Source organism: Cyrtonyx montezumae, unplaced genomic scaffold, assembly GCF_038088225.1.
Source record: "Cyrtonyx montezumae isolate F1298 unplaced genomic scaffold, pur_monq_1.0 scaffold_4, whole genome shotgun sequence".
NCBI classification, from domain to species: Eukaryota; Metazoa; Chordata; class Aves; order Galliformes; family Odontophoridae; genus Cyrtonyx; species Cyrtonyx montezumae.
The window spans coordinates 454941-468605 of NW_027072045.1; the positions used below are offsets into that span (position 1 = coordinate 454941).

At 53.1% G+C, this 13665-nt stretch overlaps 2 protein-coding genes across 2 annotated transcripts in view; both read left to right on the top strand.

Moving 5' to 3' along the window:
- Window positions 1-13665, top strand: part of BNIP3 (BCL2 interacting protein 3) — a 139391-nt gene that overhangs the window by 48780 nt on the left and 76946 nt on the right. The gene's annotated exons all lie outside the window — the stretch shown is intronic.
- The window catches only part of STK32C (serine/threonine kinase 32C), a 45464-nt gene that overhangs the window by 29350 nt on the left and 2449 nt on the right, over window positions 1-13665 (top strand). Inside the window, exons 3-8 of the mRNA XM_065746429.1 lie at window positions 9482-9633; window positions 11118-11291; window positions 11731-11768; window positions 12797-12886; window positions 13223-13326; window positions 13421-13537. Coding sequence (XP_065602501.1) covers window positions 9482-9633; window positions 11118-11291; window positions 11731-11768; window positions 12797-12886; window positions 13223-13326; window positions 13421-13537 — 675 coding nt within the window. The remainder of the gene's footprint in view (window positions 1-9481; window positions 9634-11117; window positions 11292-11730; window positions 11769-12796; window positions 12887-13222; window positions 13327-13420; window positions 13538-13665) is intronic.

Genomic DNA, 13665 nt, shown 5'->3' on the forward strand with positions numbered 1-13665 from the left:
TGTTAATTGTACCAAGAGCATGGGATGTTCAGCGTCAGATGCAGGATTTGGCAGCAATTAAGTTGAAGCTAAATTGGATGTCCAGATCATCTGCGAGTCCTTAGCAGCAGCAGCTGATGGGTTTCGGATGTTCTGTTCATGCCTGTGGTTGGCCAGTCCAGTGATGAACCACTCCATGTCATAGGTGATGTTTAACGGTACCTGCTGCTCTTAGGACATTTTGAATGCCTTAGCACGGTACAGCAAATATTCCTTAATCACTTTTATGAGAGTTGCTTACAGTAAATATGGACTGTGTTTACCCCAGGGATTATGGGGCGTCCTTTCCTTGTGATCCTAGGCAGCACCATAAGGCAGCAATGGCTGTGAGCGAGGCTGGCTCCTCTTCTTGTGTGTTTCTCCCGTTGTGTTGGGTCAGGGCTCAGGGAAGTCTGCCATTCACAGCCTCCTTTTTCATCATGTGCACCACGGAGAAGCAAATCTGTTTCAGTGATCACACAGACAGAGAGAGGCTGCAGCAGTATGGTTCTGTTTTCATGGTGGTGAGGACAGGGTCTGCCCACAGCCAGTTATGGGGACTGGGGTTTTCCTTGTGTCAGCACTGAGGTGTAACACGAGGAGCTGAATGCAGGAGCTGTCCTTGTGGTGGCAGATGGTAGGTGATGCTGCCGCGGAGGTGCAGCAGCAGCTTGTGCCCCAGGACAGGAGCTTCTCACCAGCTCTGCTCCCTGGAAGGCATCTTCCCCGCTGTGTGCTTGGACTCCCCCGGTTCTCCTGCTTGCCTTTAAAACTCTATTTTCCAGAATTTGGCAGTGCCTGATGGGAAGCTGCAGTAGGTAGATCCTCTGCTGCAGGAAGCATGTTTCTGCTGCTTGGTGCTGGGAGTGCTGCACAGTAGGAGAGTAAAGCTGTGCCTGGTCAGGTCCTGCGAGCTCTGGGTTTGAGCTGTTGTTTTTTCACAAGGGAGAGGTACCGGGGATTTTCATGTGGTAGTGTAAAGCAGCTCTGAGCAGATGGGGCTCTAACCTGCCCAAACGTGTGTCCTGCCAAGTGACTGGCTCCAGACCTGCAATTGATGGAATAATTACTGCTCGGTGCAGCACGCAGCGTGCACGTGGAGGTATTTGCTGGTTGCACGTACTCTGATTTCTGGCCACCCGATGGCAGACCCGACACCCGGTGTCCGAATCTGGGAGGTTTTCATGTAGCATTGGCACGTTGCCTGGTTTCAATGAGCTGAAGTGAGCTTTGCCCACCTCCTGTTGGGAATGTGTCAGGGTTTGCTGGCATTGCAGGTGCCAGCGTCTGCAGCATGGTGGCTCGAGCAGGTCCGTGCGATGCTGTGCGCCTGCTGCTCCGCCCTGCAGCACAGGGGGGCTTTGGGAGGGGAGATGTGTACCAGGGCAGATCTCTTTGGAAGAAGTCAGTGATAAACACATCAGCGAGTGAACTGAGCTCCTGCCAACGCCGCGTGAACGTCTGACCACACGTTTCATTGACTCCCTCCTGAAAGGGCTGCACTTAGAGCACCAGCACTGCCTCCTGCTCGCCTGGGAAGCTCTGCCCCTGCATCCTGGTGCTGCAGGGACACATCACTGCGTGTGGGGCACAGTGCTCACTCTTCAGGTGAGTGGTGAGGGTCCTGCAGGCAGCACAGGGAGTGTTTTTGCCTTGGGATCAGGAATAGCTTCAGCAGTAATTTATTTTCAGAGATTAAATAAAGCTCTCCGTTCCTCATCAGAAGTAATTAGATTTCTGTCTGCTCCCAGGTTTTATCAAATATGTAACTAAAAAATTCATCCTGTCTGCCTCTTCGACTGGAGTGTAAGCCATCACAGATGTAATTATGGCCGTAGTGAAGGATGGCTCCATATATAAAGCTCGACTCACAGTGCCCATCGACCTCGGGAGGGTGTACTGTTCAGACGTTATTCAGAGCAGCTTTGCAGACTGGAGCTACGTGTGGGAGCACTGATCTCCACAGAAATCCATGGATTGCTCCGTCCTGGAGTGAATGATGGCTCCAGGATGGACACATCCAGAAGGCAGGAAGAAGGCACGACACTCTGTCTCTGGGGGTCTTTCTGCGGGTTGGTGTGACTTCTCACCGTTGTTCTTCAAATAAAATCAAAACCAGCACATCCTAGCAGGGAGGTGAGTGCTGTACTGAACTCTGTTGGCTGTCAGGTTTCTGAAGGACAGCTCCAAAGCACAGCTCCACGCTGTCCTCCTCCCCATCTCCGCAGTGCAAAACACAGCTCCCATCCCCTGTGAGACTCACAGGACCTGGGAGGCCTACAGGACCACGGTGCACCAAGGGTCCGTGCTGGAGGCTGTGACCACAGCAGCAGGCTGCTTACGAGTTGCTTTAATGTTTAGTAAGGACGCCGCATTTTGAGATATGTCAGTGATTTCTATCAAATGAAACCACAGAGCTGGTGTGCAGGTGGGCAGAGGTGGGTAAAATAGACAAAACAAAAAGCAAGTGCTTCTTTTTCTGTTCTGGTTCCTTGGTTTATGTGCTGTCACGTCCTTAGCTTTTTTGTATGTCTGGATTCACGTCCCTCAGGAGGTACAGAGGCCTGCGGAGGTTTGGGAGCTGCGGGTAGATAATCCCTGCTGCCCCAAACTCAGTTATAGAGGCATCTGTTTAATATCTGACTGGATGTTATTTCCTCGACATAATGTGAAAGGGAAGTGCCTAATCTGAGCCATCTAAAACTGCTCTAAATCATGATCCATAACTCGCAGATAACGGCTGCGTTGCCCCTCCATGAAGTCGTACGGGGAAGCTGGAAAATATCCCATGATAGCTGCAGGTGGAAGACCTGTGCTCCTGACCTGCTCGGTACAGGAGCTGGCAAGGAGAGCTTTCCCTGCCGTACTTTTTGTGTGCTGGCTGTGTTAGTTCACGTGTTATTTATGTCAGTAGCAATGTAGGAACAAGATTCATATGCAAAAAGAATAAGTGTGCAAGCCCAGCGTGATGGAGTTGCCAGGTCCCAGCCCCAACCTGCAGCTGAGCACCTGCAGCAGAGGAGCCCGGATCCCCCTTCCCCTCTGTCCCTACGGTGGTGCTTCCAGGAGTGCCCATGCACTGTGCCTGTGCTTGCTTTTCCCCCAGCTCTCCTGGCCATGTGTGTTCCCATGCAGAGGGCTGGCCATGCCCTGAGCTGCTGTGCAGCAGCATTGCACAGGGTAGGAACACACACACACTCCTAGGACGTGGGCTGAAGTTCCCGGTGTGGGGCAGGTGCTCTGAGGCACTGTGTTGCACAGTGTTTTTTATTTTAGGTCAGGCTTGGTTTTCATCTCTGTCATAAGCAACCGAGGGAGGGATTTCTATTGAGAGTGTTGACATGACCTGAAAGCAGTGACAGGCTTGCTGTGAATCAAAGTTTTATCAGCTACCGTTACAGCTTGGCTGGAGCAAGCAGCAGTACTGAATTAAAGAGGTTTTAATGATTTATGGTGTTCTGGCACACCGGTCCTTCATCCATCTCGTGATAAAGCAATACTTTCAGAAGGGAAAAAGCAGAACCGTAAGGCTCTGTGAAGATCTTCGGGAGTAAAATGTGGTGAGGTGTTTGGAAACAGAAAACAAAATGAGCTCCTGGGGTGAGGACATGAGAGCAGATGTGTTGGGCCACGAGCCCTGTGCTTACAGAGCATCTCCAGGAGTCACAGGCTTTTTCCATTCACTCCATACCTTTTAATTTCTCTTATACCTGAGCATACGTGTGTTGATTTTGCCCCCTGGCTCTGAAGAGGAGGCTGTGTTATTTACATGCTGCTGCTGTTGAGGTGTAGCTGTAGTGTGGTCCCAGCAGCACTGGGCCAGCCCGGGTTGCACAGCCATGGGACGGCTGTGTCACCTCATGGGGAGGGTTGTGTCCCTGTGCAGCATGAGGAGTGTTGTCAGCATCGCACAGTGAGGAGGTGGCTATGCAGATTGCCCCTGGGATCACGGCTGCAGGTGTCCCATTCTTTTAAATGGGGCTTTGTGTGCTGGAGATAATGGTTGGGTAGAACACTGCCAGAGACACTACTGTCAAAACTGTTCCCAGGAAGGAGTGCCAGATAAATGAGCTGCATAATGAAAGCAATGAGGGCTTTTTTTTTGTTTTAAAGTCTGTTTGCATTCAGGACCAGACAGTATCGTGGCAGCATCCATCCTGGCCACGTCTCAGCCCCTTTAGCCCGAGGAGCCCACCCTGAGCAGCTCCTCCCTGGGGTCAGTGTGGCATGGGGCTCTTGGCTCCCCCCGCTCCTTTCCCCTTGGATCAGCCAGTATCACTGCTGTGTATCAGGTTCCTCCTGCAGCCTGCATGGCTCCGTGCTCGCTGTGCTGCCCTGCCAGCTGCACTTGAGGAAGCCCTGCTGTCCTTCATCCATCCATCCATATTTGTCCATCCATCCGGGAGTACTGCTGCCCACCTGTTTGTCCCTGTGCTCCTCTCCGAGCACCAGGAGGCCCTGAGCCCCAGTGCTGAGAGCGTGGGGCCATGACTGAGCCACAGCCCCAGGACCTGGAGCCCTGGCACCAGGGCTGGTCCTGCAGGGCAGGGCCTGTGTCCTGCACTCCTTCCTGGCTGGTCATGGACCGTGGTCCTGGAGCAGCCTGTGGGAAGTGGGTGGAGGCATAGCTCCATGGAAGTGCAGCATGGTTTTGCTGGAGAGGCCTTTTCAGCCCCCCAGCCCCCACCCCTGCTGTGGGCTGGGTGCCCCCCAGCAGCTCAGGCTGCCCAGGGCCCATCTGTGGCTTCGGGTACCCCCAGGGATGGAGCATCCCCAGCTGTGGGCAGCAGTGCCAGGGCCCCGTGCTTCCAGCTCTGCAGTATTGCTCTGTCCTGCTGCTTGCCGTGGTTTGTGTGCTTGGTGCCTTAATGGTAGCACTGCAGTTACACCTAGAAGACAGCTCTGAGCTTTGTTATCCCGCCATGCCGACAGAAAACTTGATTGGATGGTTTTATCCTTAATGTTAATTTGTTCTACACTTGTAATAAACATTGTCTTTTTAATTACAAATGTTACACAGATGTTAATTACCAGACAAAGATTGTATTTCAGTTACCATCAGTGCCATCATAGTACAGAATGGATATGAAGATTGGTTTGAAACAACAGGGTAACTGCTGCTGCCTGCTGAGCCACGTCAGATGTTTTTGGTTTCCCTTCAGAATGATGTAATCCCTTGTTATTACTTTCCTGATATCAGCTGAACATTGGCTTTCATTTTTAAGTATAATTGGCAGCATTAGGGTTTCAGCTGTTGGTGCAGAGCCATGCAGAAGCAGCATGGAGGAGGCAGGATCTGCAGAGGAGCTGTACTTGGGGAGGTCCAGCTGTTGGAAAGCCCGTGCGTTGGGAAGTCCCCACACTGGAAGGTCCATGTGTTGGAAGATCTGTGCTGAGGGCCTTCACTGCCACGGTCACTGCGTGAGGATGTCCATCTGTGCCCTGGGAGTGACAGCACTGGGGATGTTGCTTTCTGGGGAGGTCCGGCAGCTTGCTGCTATTTTCTTGGTTGGTAAAAGTTAAGAAGCAAATTCTAATAGTGTTTTTTCTCGTGCTAACCCAGTGAAGTCATTAGGAACTAATGTCATTTCTGAGAGCAGCAGCCCACAGCAGCAGGTGAGTGCCTGGGGGGAGCAGCTGGGTCGGCTGAGCCGTGCCGGGGGATCAGTGCATCGTGCACAGGGCCCACGTGTCACTGCAGCACTTCTCATCTCTGTGGAGTGGGAGAGGTAAGGCTTGCTTTAACCATCTGAATATCTTAATAGGGTGTTTTCGTGTCTAGGAGCCCAGACATAATCCCCAAGGGAAGTCAGCAGGAGCTGAACTATAAATCAGTGTCTTTGGATCAGGCGTAACCAGCCTGAATAAGCGTTTTACAAGCTAGAGCAGTGTCCTCCTGTGGTTCACTTTCATGTGGGATTAGTTTGGTGTTAGTGTGTAGTGCTTGCTGCTGCCAAGCACCGACTCTCAAGACGAAATGAGCAAGATCCAGGTTTGCACCCTGAAAATTCCTGATGGCCCTCAGCCAAATCCAGTAACATTTCTGTGGAAGGTTTACAGTGCTTTTTCTGGTCCCTCAAGAGCAGAAGCCCATTGAGAGGCTCTAGAAGATCAAGTACCACTCCAGTGCCCGAAGCAGAAGGAAGATGTGAGCCCAACTGTGGGCGTTTGCATCAGGTGTGGCAGAGATGTCCTGCAGAGGACAGGCTCACAGTGCCTTAATTTGACATCTGCTTCAGCAGAAGAGAAGTAATCTCTGTGTAGCTGAGAACATGCAATCACAAGGACTTATCTGCTTCACGGACAGTGCCCAGAATGCAGTGCTTGCTTCTGTTTGAGCGCGCGGACAACGTGTGCTGTGCCATTATAATGAGCTTGGGAGAAGTCGGGACACGCTAATAAATGGCAAGATGACTTCTCATCCAAGTGGGGAATTCAGCACGCTGCATTCGCTCAGAATCAGCAGGAAAAACATTACTGAGCTTCTCAAGGAGAAAAGGCAATGCCTGCCTGCATAGAAGAGAGCAAGCTCAACTGAAAAATGTAAGGAGCAGCAAAATTCTAGAGGATGGGGGAAAGAAAGCATCGGAAAGGACAGCAACAACACAAATCTTCCTGCAAAGAAATAATGTCTCGTGTCCCCCGGGCACCACAGGGCACCCAAACAACCATGCTCCAGTTCCACTGCACCTCACACCATGGTTAGGTGGGAGGCAGATGTCACCCTGGAAAACACATCCCTGTGAGCCATGCAGGGGAGCAGGATGCCAGGGACATCCATCAGCACTCGCACCAGCAGCGTTGGCTGCCATCACTCTGCTCTTCAGAGGGTCTCCTTTAAAACTTGAAACACATGGGGTTGCTGTCAGCTCAGCAGAGGGTGAAACGCTGTGGCAGTGGAGGCTGCAGGGACACGGTGTGCTAACACAGCTGGGATCCGCTGTGCAGTGCAGCAGTGCAGGGAGCAGCACCTCTGCGTGGGGCTGCAGCTGTGATGGGCATCATTGGCCTCGTGTGGAGAAGGCCCTGAGGGTTCTGACGCCTTTACAAATAGCTGCACGTTCAGACACATTGGTGCTTCAATGGTAATGCCTACCTTAAGCCGAGTATTTCAAAACCAAGAGTCAGTTTTCCTCTCTATTTTTATCATGTAGGTCAGTGACCCTTCGTACTCTGCTGTGAATGAGTGCTGTAGCTCGGGCTGCTGGGTGCAGGCCCAGGCTGCCCCGGGTTCAGATGGAGATGAGCCTTGGCTCCAATGACAATTTCTGTTGTCATTGTCTGTGGCCCCATAAAGTGAGATTGAAATGGGAGATGTTAAATGCCCATCTTGTGTCCTGAATAGCAAATGCAAGTTCCAGCCCCTCTGTGCCTTTAATGCAATAAAAGCAGAGGCAGCTGTATACAAACCATTTGCAGCAGCTGAGTGCTCAGGGTATCTGGGAGTCTATTAAATCTTTTATGTGCCATGTCTTGAGCAATATTCTGCCAGCTGATGCCTGCCTTCTGCATCACAGATCTGGCAGCATTGTGCACAATTCCTCCTGACGGCTGTATTTATCTGCTGAAAATGTCCTCTGTGCAGCCAGGGGCTACGCTGTGCAGCATGAGGACACAGTCATCTCTTCTTCTGCTTGTGTTGCTTCACTTTGTAGATCTACTCGAATCATGGGTCGAGATTTACTTAAAAACCACTCAGGTCTGTTACCTGGAACAGAGCAGAGAGGTAAAGATGTGTGTGCATGGGCCGTGCCCCTGCAGCCACAGGTATTTTAGGGAGGATTCCTGCAGGTCACAGAGGAATCCAAAAGCAGTCGTGCCTGGTAAGGGCAGGACTGGCACCGGCCCTTGAGGGTGACAGCAGTGCAGGGACAGCAGGATGCACAGAGCTGCACCAGCACCTCACCGTGCTCTGCTCCCGTGAAGCAGTGCTGCATGGTGAGAGGAAGAACACTCGTGTGGTTTTCTACCCCCAGAAAGCAGATTGAAGGTTTGTATAGTACTTGAATCGGGAGTTGCTTTGCATGTAGGTGGTGCTCTTCCAATTGAGAACACCACTTGCTGTTACAGAGCAGGAGAACCTGCCGTGCGTTCTCATTTGAGAGCAAATGATGGAAATGTGGAAGCAGTGTGTGGAAGGATACTGAAAGTCAAAATCTAAACCAGAAGAAATGAAGAAGATTCAGAAATCACTGTGTTTCTGGCCTTAATGTGAAACAAACTGAAATCAGAAAGTGATGTTTGCTGTCTGCACTGCTGTTCCTCGTGCTCCTGTTTTTGCTAAGCTGCGTGGCAGTGCCCATGTCCTAAGGGGATATCATTAGGCCGTTTCTGCTGAAGGAAGTTACAAAGTGCAGTTACGTTCTCTTGGCTTATTAAAGTGTGCTCGAGGCAGTGGTCAGGTCGTGCTCGTGCTGTGCATCACAGCAGGCAGCTCGCTGCTCCCATGTAAGCTGCAGGCAGCAGGTTTCAGTCCGTGTCTGTGCCACGTGTCCCTGAAGCTGCCGGTGTCCCCGGGCAGGACCGACCCCTGCTGCCCCCCAGCAGGAGCCAGCTCTGAGTGCACCCTCAGCACAGAGCTGTGTACACATCTGGTTCTCTGCTCGTGCAGTCACTGCAATGGCAACTGCAGAATAATCCCCGTAATTTCATCGTATCGCTAATTAGGATGTTTGTATCTGGCTAATGATAACCACCTATTATTTTGTCATCTTCTGCTGTATTGTGTCCCTGATGGTGTTACATTATGTGCCATGAGCTCTTGCAAATTGCTATTAACGGGAGCATTTGGAAGAGCTTTGGTCTTCCCATGACATTGCTTCATCCAAGGATGCTGTGGGATGCTTTGGGATCCGTGGGATGCTGTGGGATCTGTGGGATGCTGTGGTATCCATGGGATGCTGTGGTATCCATGGGATGGTGTGGGATGCTGTGGCTGCAGCTTGGAGGCCTCCCTTGGCTGGGTTGTGCTGTGGTGTTTCAGTGAAGGCTGTAGGAGCAAACTGTCAGACTTCTTTTTCCAAAGGAAACGCGTGCAGCACACTGCAGTCTGGTAACGAAGAGGATGGACATGATCACACCAGCTGTAGAATGCTCATTAGTTCATTTCAGAATAGCTACCTTGATAATTAGTGCTTCCCTCAGCCAGAGGCACGGGAGCAGCACTGAGGATGTGCTGGGAGCACGGTGAGCCCCACGCCGTGCTTGCTGGAGCTGGCACCCTGCGTGGCCCCGTGCTGGGCACTGCTGCTTGTTGTTTTCCTCATTTTTAACCCATTTACATTTCAATCACTTTCAGCAAAAGCAGAATGGATTGTTTGACCCTGCTGAGTACGGCCATGTGTATGAAATAGGTTAAACTCAATCTGCTGGGAGCTTCCCCTCCTGGAGAGCCGCTTTCACGAGCAGCAGATGAGGGTAAGGAACATTTTGCTAAGTCTTTTCTTCCGCTCTGCCGCTGTAGGTGTGTATTGTGCAGAAGAGAGACACGGAGAAGATGTATGCCATGAAGTACATGAACAAGCAGCAGTGCATCGAGAGGGACGAGGTCCGCAACGTGTTCCGGGAGCTGGAGATCCTGCAGGAGATCGAGCACGTGTTCCTGGTGAACCTCTGGTGGGCAGCCTGTGCCCTCCCCCTCCTCCTGCCCCTCCCCCTGCCACTGCCCCTCCCCGTGCTGCCCCGGGAGCTGTGCACACAGCCCCCATTGGGAGGCCCTGCAGAGCCGGTGCAGCGGGACTGCAGCGCGTGCAGGGAGCGCACACAGGACGTCCAGGTTAACATCACCGAGCGTTTTCGGGCAGTCTGTCTGGTTTCCTCACGCCGGTTGTGTTGGTTCTCCTCTGGAGCCTCCTTGCACGTGCTGCTGCGTGCTGAGGTCCACCAGCTGAGCTGCAGGGTTGGTGTGCCACGTGTGCCGTGTGACCGAGGTGATGCTCGCTGCAATGCGAACACCGAAGAAAGGGCCCTTTCCATGTGTGCGTGCCCTGGCAGTGCAGTGGGGATCACTCATGTCCTGGGTGGGGACAGCTTTTGTACCAGAGCAAGAAAAATCAAAGCAACTGATGTATTCACTGGTGCTTTGTAACTTTTCCTAATACAAAATACAGCATGAGGTGTGCTGCCCAGTGAGCGAAGGACTCGCTCTCACAGAGATCTGCTGGGAGCTCACAGCAGCAGAGCTGCTCCCAGCACAGCCCTGCACCCAGCACTGTGCTGCTGGGGAGCTCTGCAGCACTGTAGGTGAGCAGTGTGAGTGTGAGCAGTGTGAGTGTGAGCAGGCAGTGGGGTGGGGCCCCACCAAAGCAGTGGGGCACTGCTTTGTAGTGATCCTCACTGCTGACACTCTGCTCCGGGATCCTCTGCAAATAGAGAGGCGTTTTCCTCTGCCGTAAATACAAATCTGTTTCTCTGTTTTTTTGGTTAAATTAGCACTTGCATTTTGTAATTCATGTTCGGGATATGCAGGGATATTTTAGGTATGGCTGTGTCGTGCTTTTCACAGCTTAAAATCCACGGTGGCTCTGAGATGAGCATGAGCTGTGTTTGTTTCGGTGTGGTGGTCGTGGGGTGCCAGGCTGGTCGGGGCTGAGAGCACCCAAAGGAGCTGTGCTGTCCCTGCTCAGCGTGGGGGAGTTGGACCCGATGGCCTTGGGAGGTCCCTTCCAACTCAAAGCGTTCTGTGATCCCGTGGTTTGTTGTGGGACCTCTGTTATGGGATGTTTGAAGCAGGGAGCGGTGTGCCCTGGGTGAAGGCCAGGTGTTAGGGTGGGAGCTGAAACACCCGTATTTGCCGCGTGGTTTACTGGTGCTGGAAGGGCAGCCCCGAGGCCCCTGTCCCTTGCTGGGGGTTCCTGTGAAGGACGGTGCTCGGAAGGCAGCAGGAGTTAATGGGGGCAGCCGCCTCACCCTGGCAGTGCTGCTTAGGGCAGCAAAAGTGCGGCATCGCGAACGGTGCCTGCTCCATCAGAGGGATGCAGACTCCGTGGCTGCCGCGTGCTCACAGCGGGGACCCTGGCACGTACCCAGAGGAGCTGTGCAGTCATGGGCGAGCAGCTCTGCCCTCGGTCTGCGAGCGCTGCTGGCGGTCACCCCTGCAGGTACTCCTTCCAGGACGAGGAGGACATGTTCATGGTGGTGGACCTGCTGCTCGGCGGGGACCTGCGCTACCACCTGCAGCAGAACGTGCAGTTCACGGAGGACACGGTCAGGCTGTACCTGTGCGAGATGGCACTGGCGCTGGACTACCTGCGCAGCCAGCACATCATCCACAGGTACAGCGGCAGGAGCCCGGGGGGGCGGGCTTGTGGGGCTCACGGCTGGCTGTGGGGCGGGCTGTGGGTCCTGCTGGGACGTGGGCAGGGTGCCGGGCAGTGTCTGCACACAAACGGTGCCCGCGGTGCCTGAGGACTTCTCTCCTCTCAGGGGCCCAACGTGCAGTGCTTGGGGCTGGGCTGAGGAGGGCTCCTCAGGGTGGGCTCACGCCTGGAGTACTGATTTCACAGATTGATGCCTAAATCAGTTGCTCCCACTGTTTTTTCCCCGGAAAAGCATGCTTCTGATCTGTCTGAAGGGACTCGTTCCATATTAGGATGCTTTGGGTTTTATCTTACTATTTATCGGTAGATAAAAAAGCTGCATATTTTTTTGTAGCAGAGTTAATCTGTCATCTGACTGAGATTTCAGCTTGTTCCTCTTTGCTTCTCTTTGCAGAGATGTAAAGCCAGACAACATTCTCCTGGATGAGCAAGGTAGGAGCTCTCAGTCTCACTTTGTCCACCTGCTTCAGATTCCTCACAGTCGTGGAGGACTCTGTGTCCTGTTACATGCAAAAAGCACGAGCAGTACATGCAGAGCTTTCTGTGGGAAGAGGTGTTATGGTTTTGTGAGGAAACAATAACCATAACAAAACCATAACAAGAGGTCCGGGCTGAGCCAGGTGGAGCAAGCCTGGAAGCCTTCATGGGAGCATCTGTTGGTGGTTTTATTAACACACCTTAGGGTTGGGAAAGTGTTAGGGTTACTTTTAGGTTGACGTGTGTGTACTGGCTGTGCTCTGCAGTGCCAGCTGTGCCTTGGCTCTGGGCTGTGGATGCAGTCGTGGTTCAGGGGAGCTCACCCACAAGCCGTTACAGGTTGTTTTTAATCCATATGAACAAGGCAATGTCTTAATGCAGAGTTTCCTTGTCTTCTGTACTGACTGTGGGCTCTGATACATCAGTGTGACCAAGTGCTGGAGCTGTGTAAGTTGCCAGCTCCTGAGGCAGGCTGGACTAGGAATGTTTAACCTTTGTAAGCTTCAACGGTTGTAGTGTTTTTCACGATCCTTTGAGCATCCCTCTGCTTTTGTGCTGCACCTCAGCTCAGTACTGCCTCATTCCTTTAACTTGCTACTTAAAAACTGAATGTCAGTTTTCCAAACGGGGAAGAATTTGGCATTTAAAACTGGACCTGTCCCAGGTTTGAAACTCAGAATCCTGTAATGCACCACAAACAAAGGAGAATGGCCAGGGAGGGTGGAGTAGGTTGGATATTTTCAAAGGCCTCCACTCAAGATGTGGAGCTCCGTATGTGATTCAAAATGCAGAGGCACAGTGAGGAAGCACTTAGCATCGGGTGGGCCCGGGGCGCTCAGGAGGCTGCGGGGGCCCTTCAGGGGCTGGGGGGTCCCTGCCCCACTCCCTGCTGCCTGGGAGCGAAACCTTGGGCACCCCTGCGCTGCATCCCACGGGGTTCTGTGCTGCGAGTAATTCCTTCCTAACATCTGTCTTTGTTTAAGGTCACGCACACCTAACAGATTTTAACATTGCCACAATAATCAGGGATGGTGAAAGAGCGACAGCGCTAGCTGGCACGAAGCCGTACATGGGTAAGCACGGCGGCCTGTGGCCCTGGTTGGCGCCGAAGTGCCCTGATTCCCGTGTGCCACAGAAGCACTGGGTGGGTTGTGCCCGTTAACGCACGCAGAGCTGAGCAGAGCGTGGCTGGCTGAAGGCACTGCCTGTCCCAGTCCTCTCAGCTCTGTGTCCCCGTGTCCCCGTGTCTCGCTGTCCTTGCTTGTTGCCCGGCACCCCGTGAGTCTGCCCACGCTGCTGCTTTGTCCCGGGAGCCCCACTGGGAGCACGAGCTGTATGGATTTGCACGATGTGTGTGGTTGTAACAGAAACCAAAGGTAACCTGTTGTGGCTCCGCTCTGTCTGTTCAGCCCCGGAGATTTTCCACTCCTTCCTGAGCGGCGGCACGGGGTACTCCTTCGAGGTGGATTGGTGGTCGCTGGGAATCATGGCTTACGAACTGCTGCGTGGCTGGGTACGCCTCGGAGCCGGGGGGCTCAGGGCGTGCCTCCTCCGCGTGCTGCGGAGGGGAAGGTGCATTCCTTCTCACCCTTCTGTGCTTTCCCCAGAGGCCGTATGACATCCACTCCAACAACCCCGTGGAGTCCCTGGTGCAGCTGTTCAGCACCGTCAGCGTTCAGTACTCCTCCACGTGGTCGAAGGAGATGGTTTCCCTGCTGCGGAAGGTGAGGGCTCTCAGAGTCACAGCATCCTTAGGGTCGGAGGGGTCCTGTGGAGGGGACACCACGGCTCTTCCTGCTGAGCTCTGGGCCGTGCAGCTGTGCTGGGTCTGGCTGGACGTGTTTCACCATGT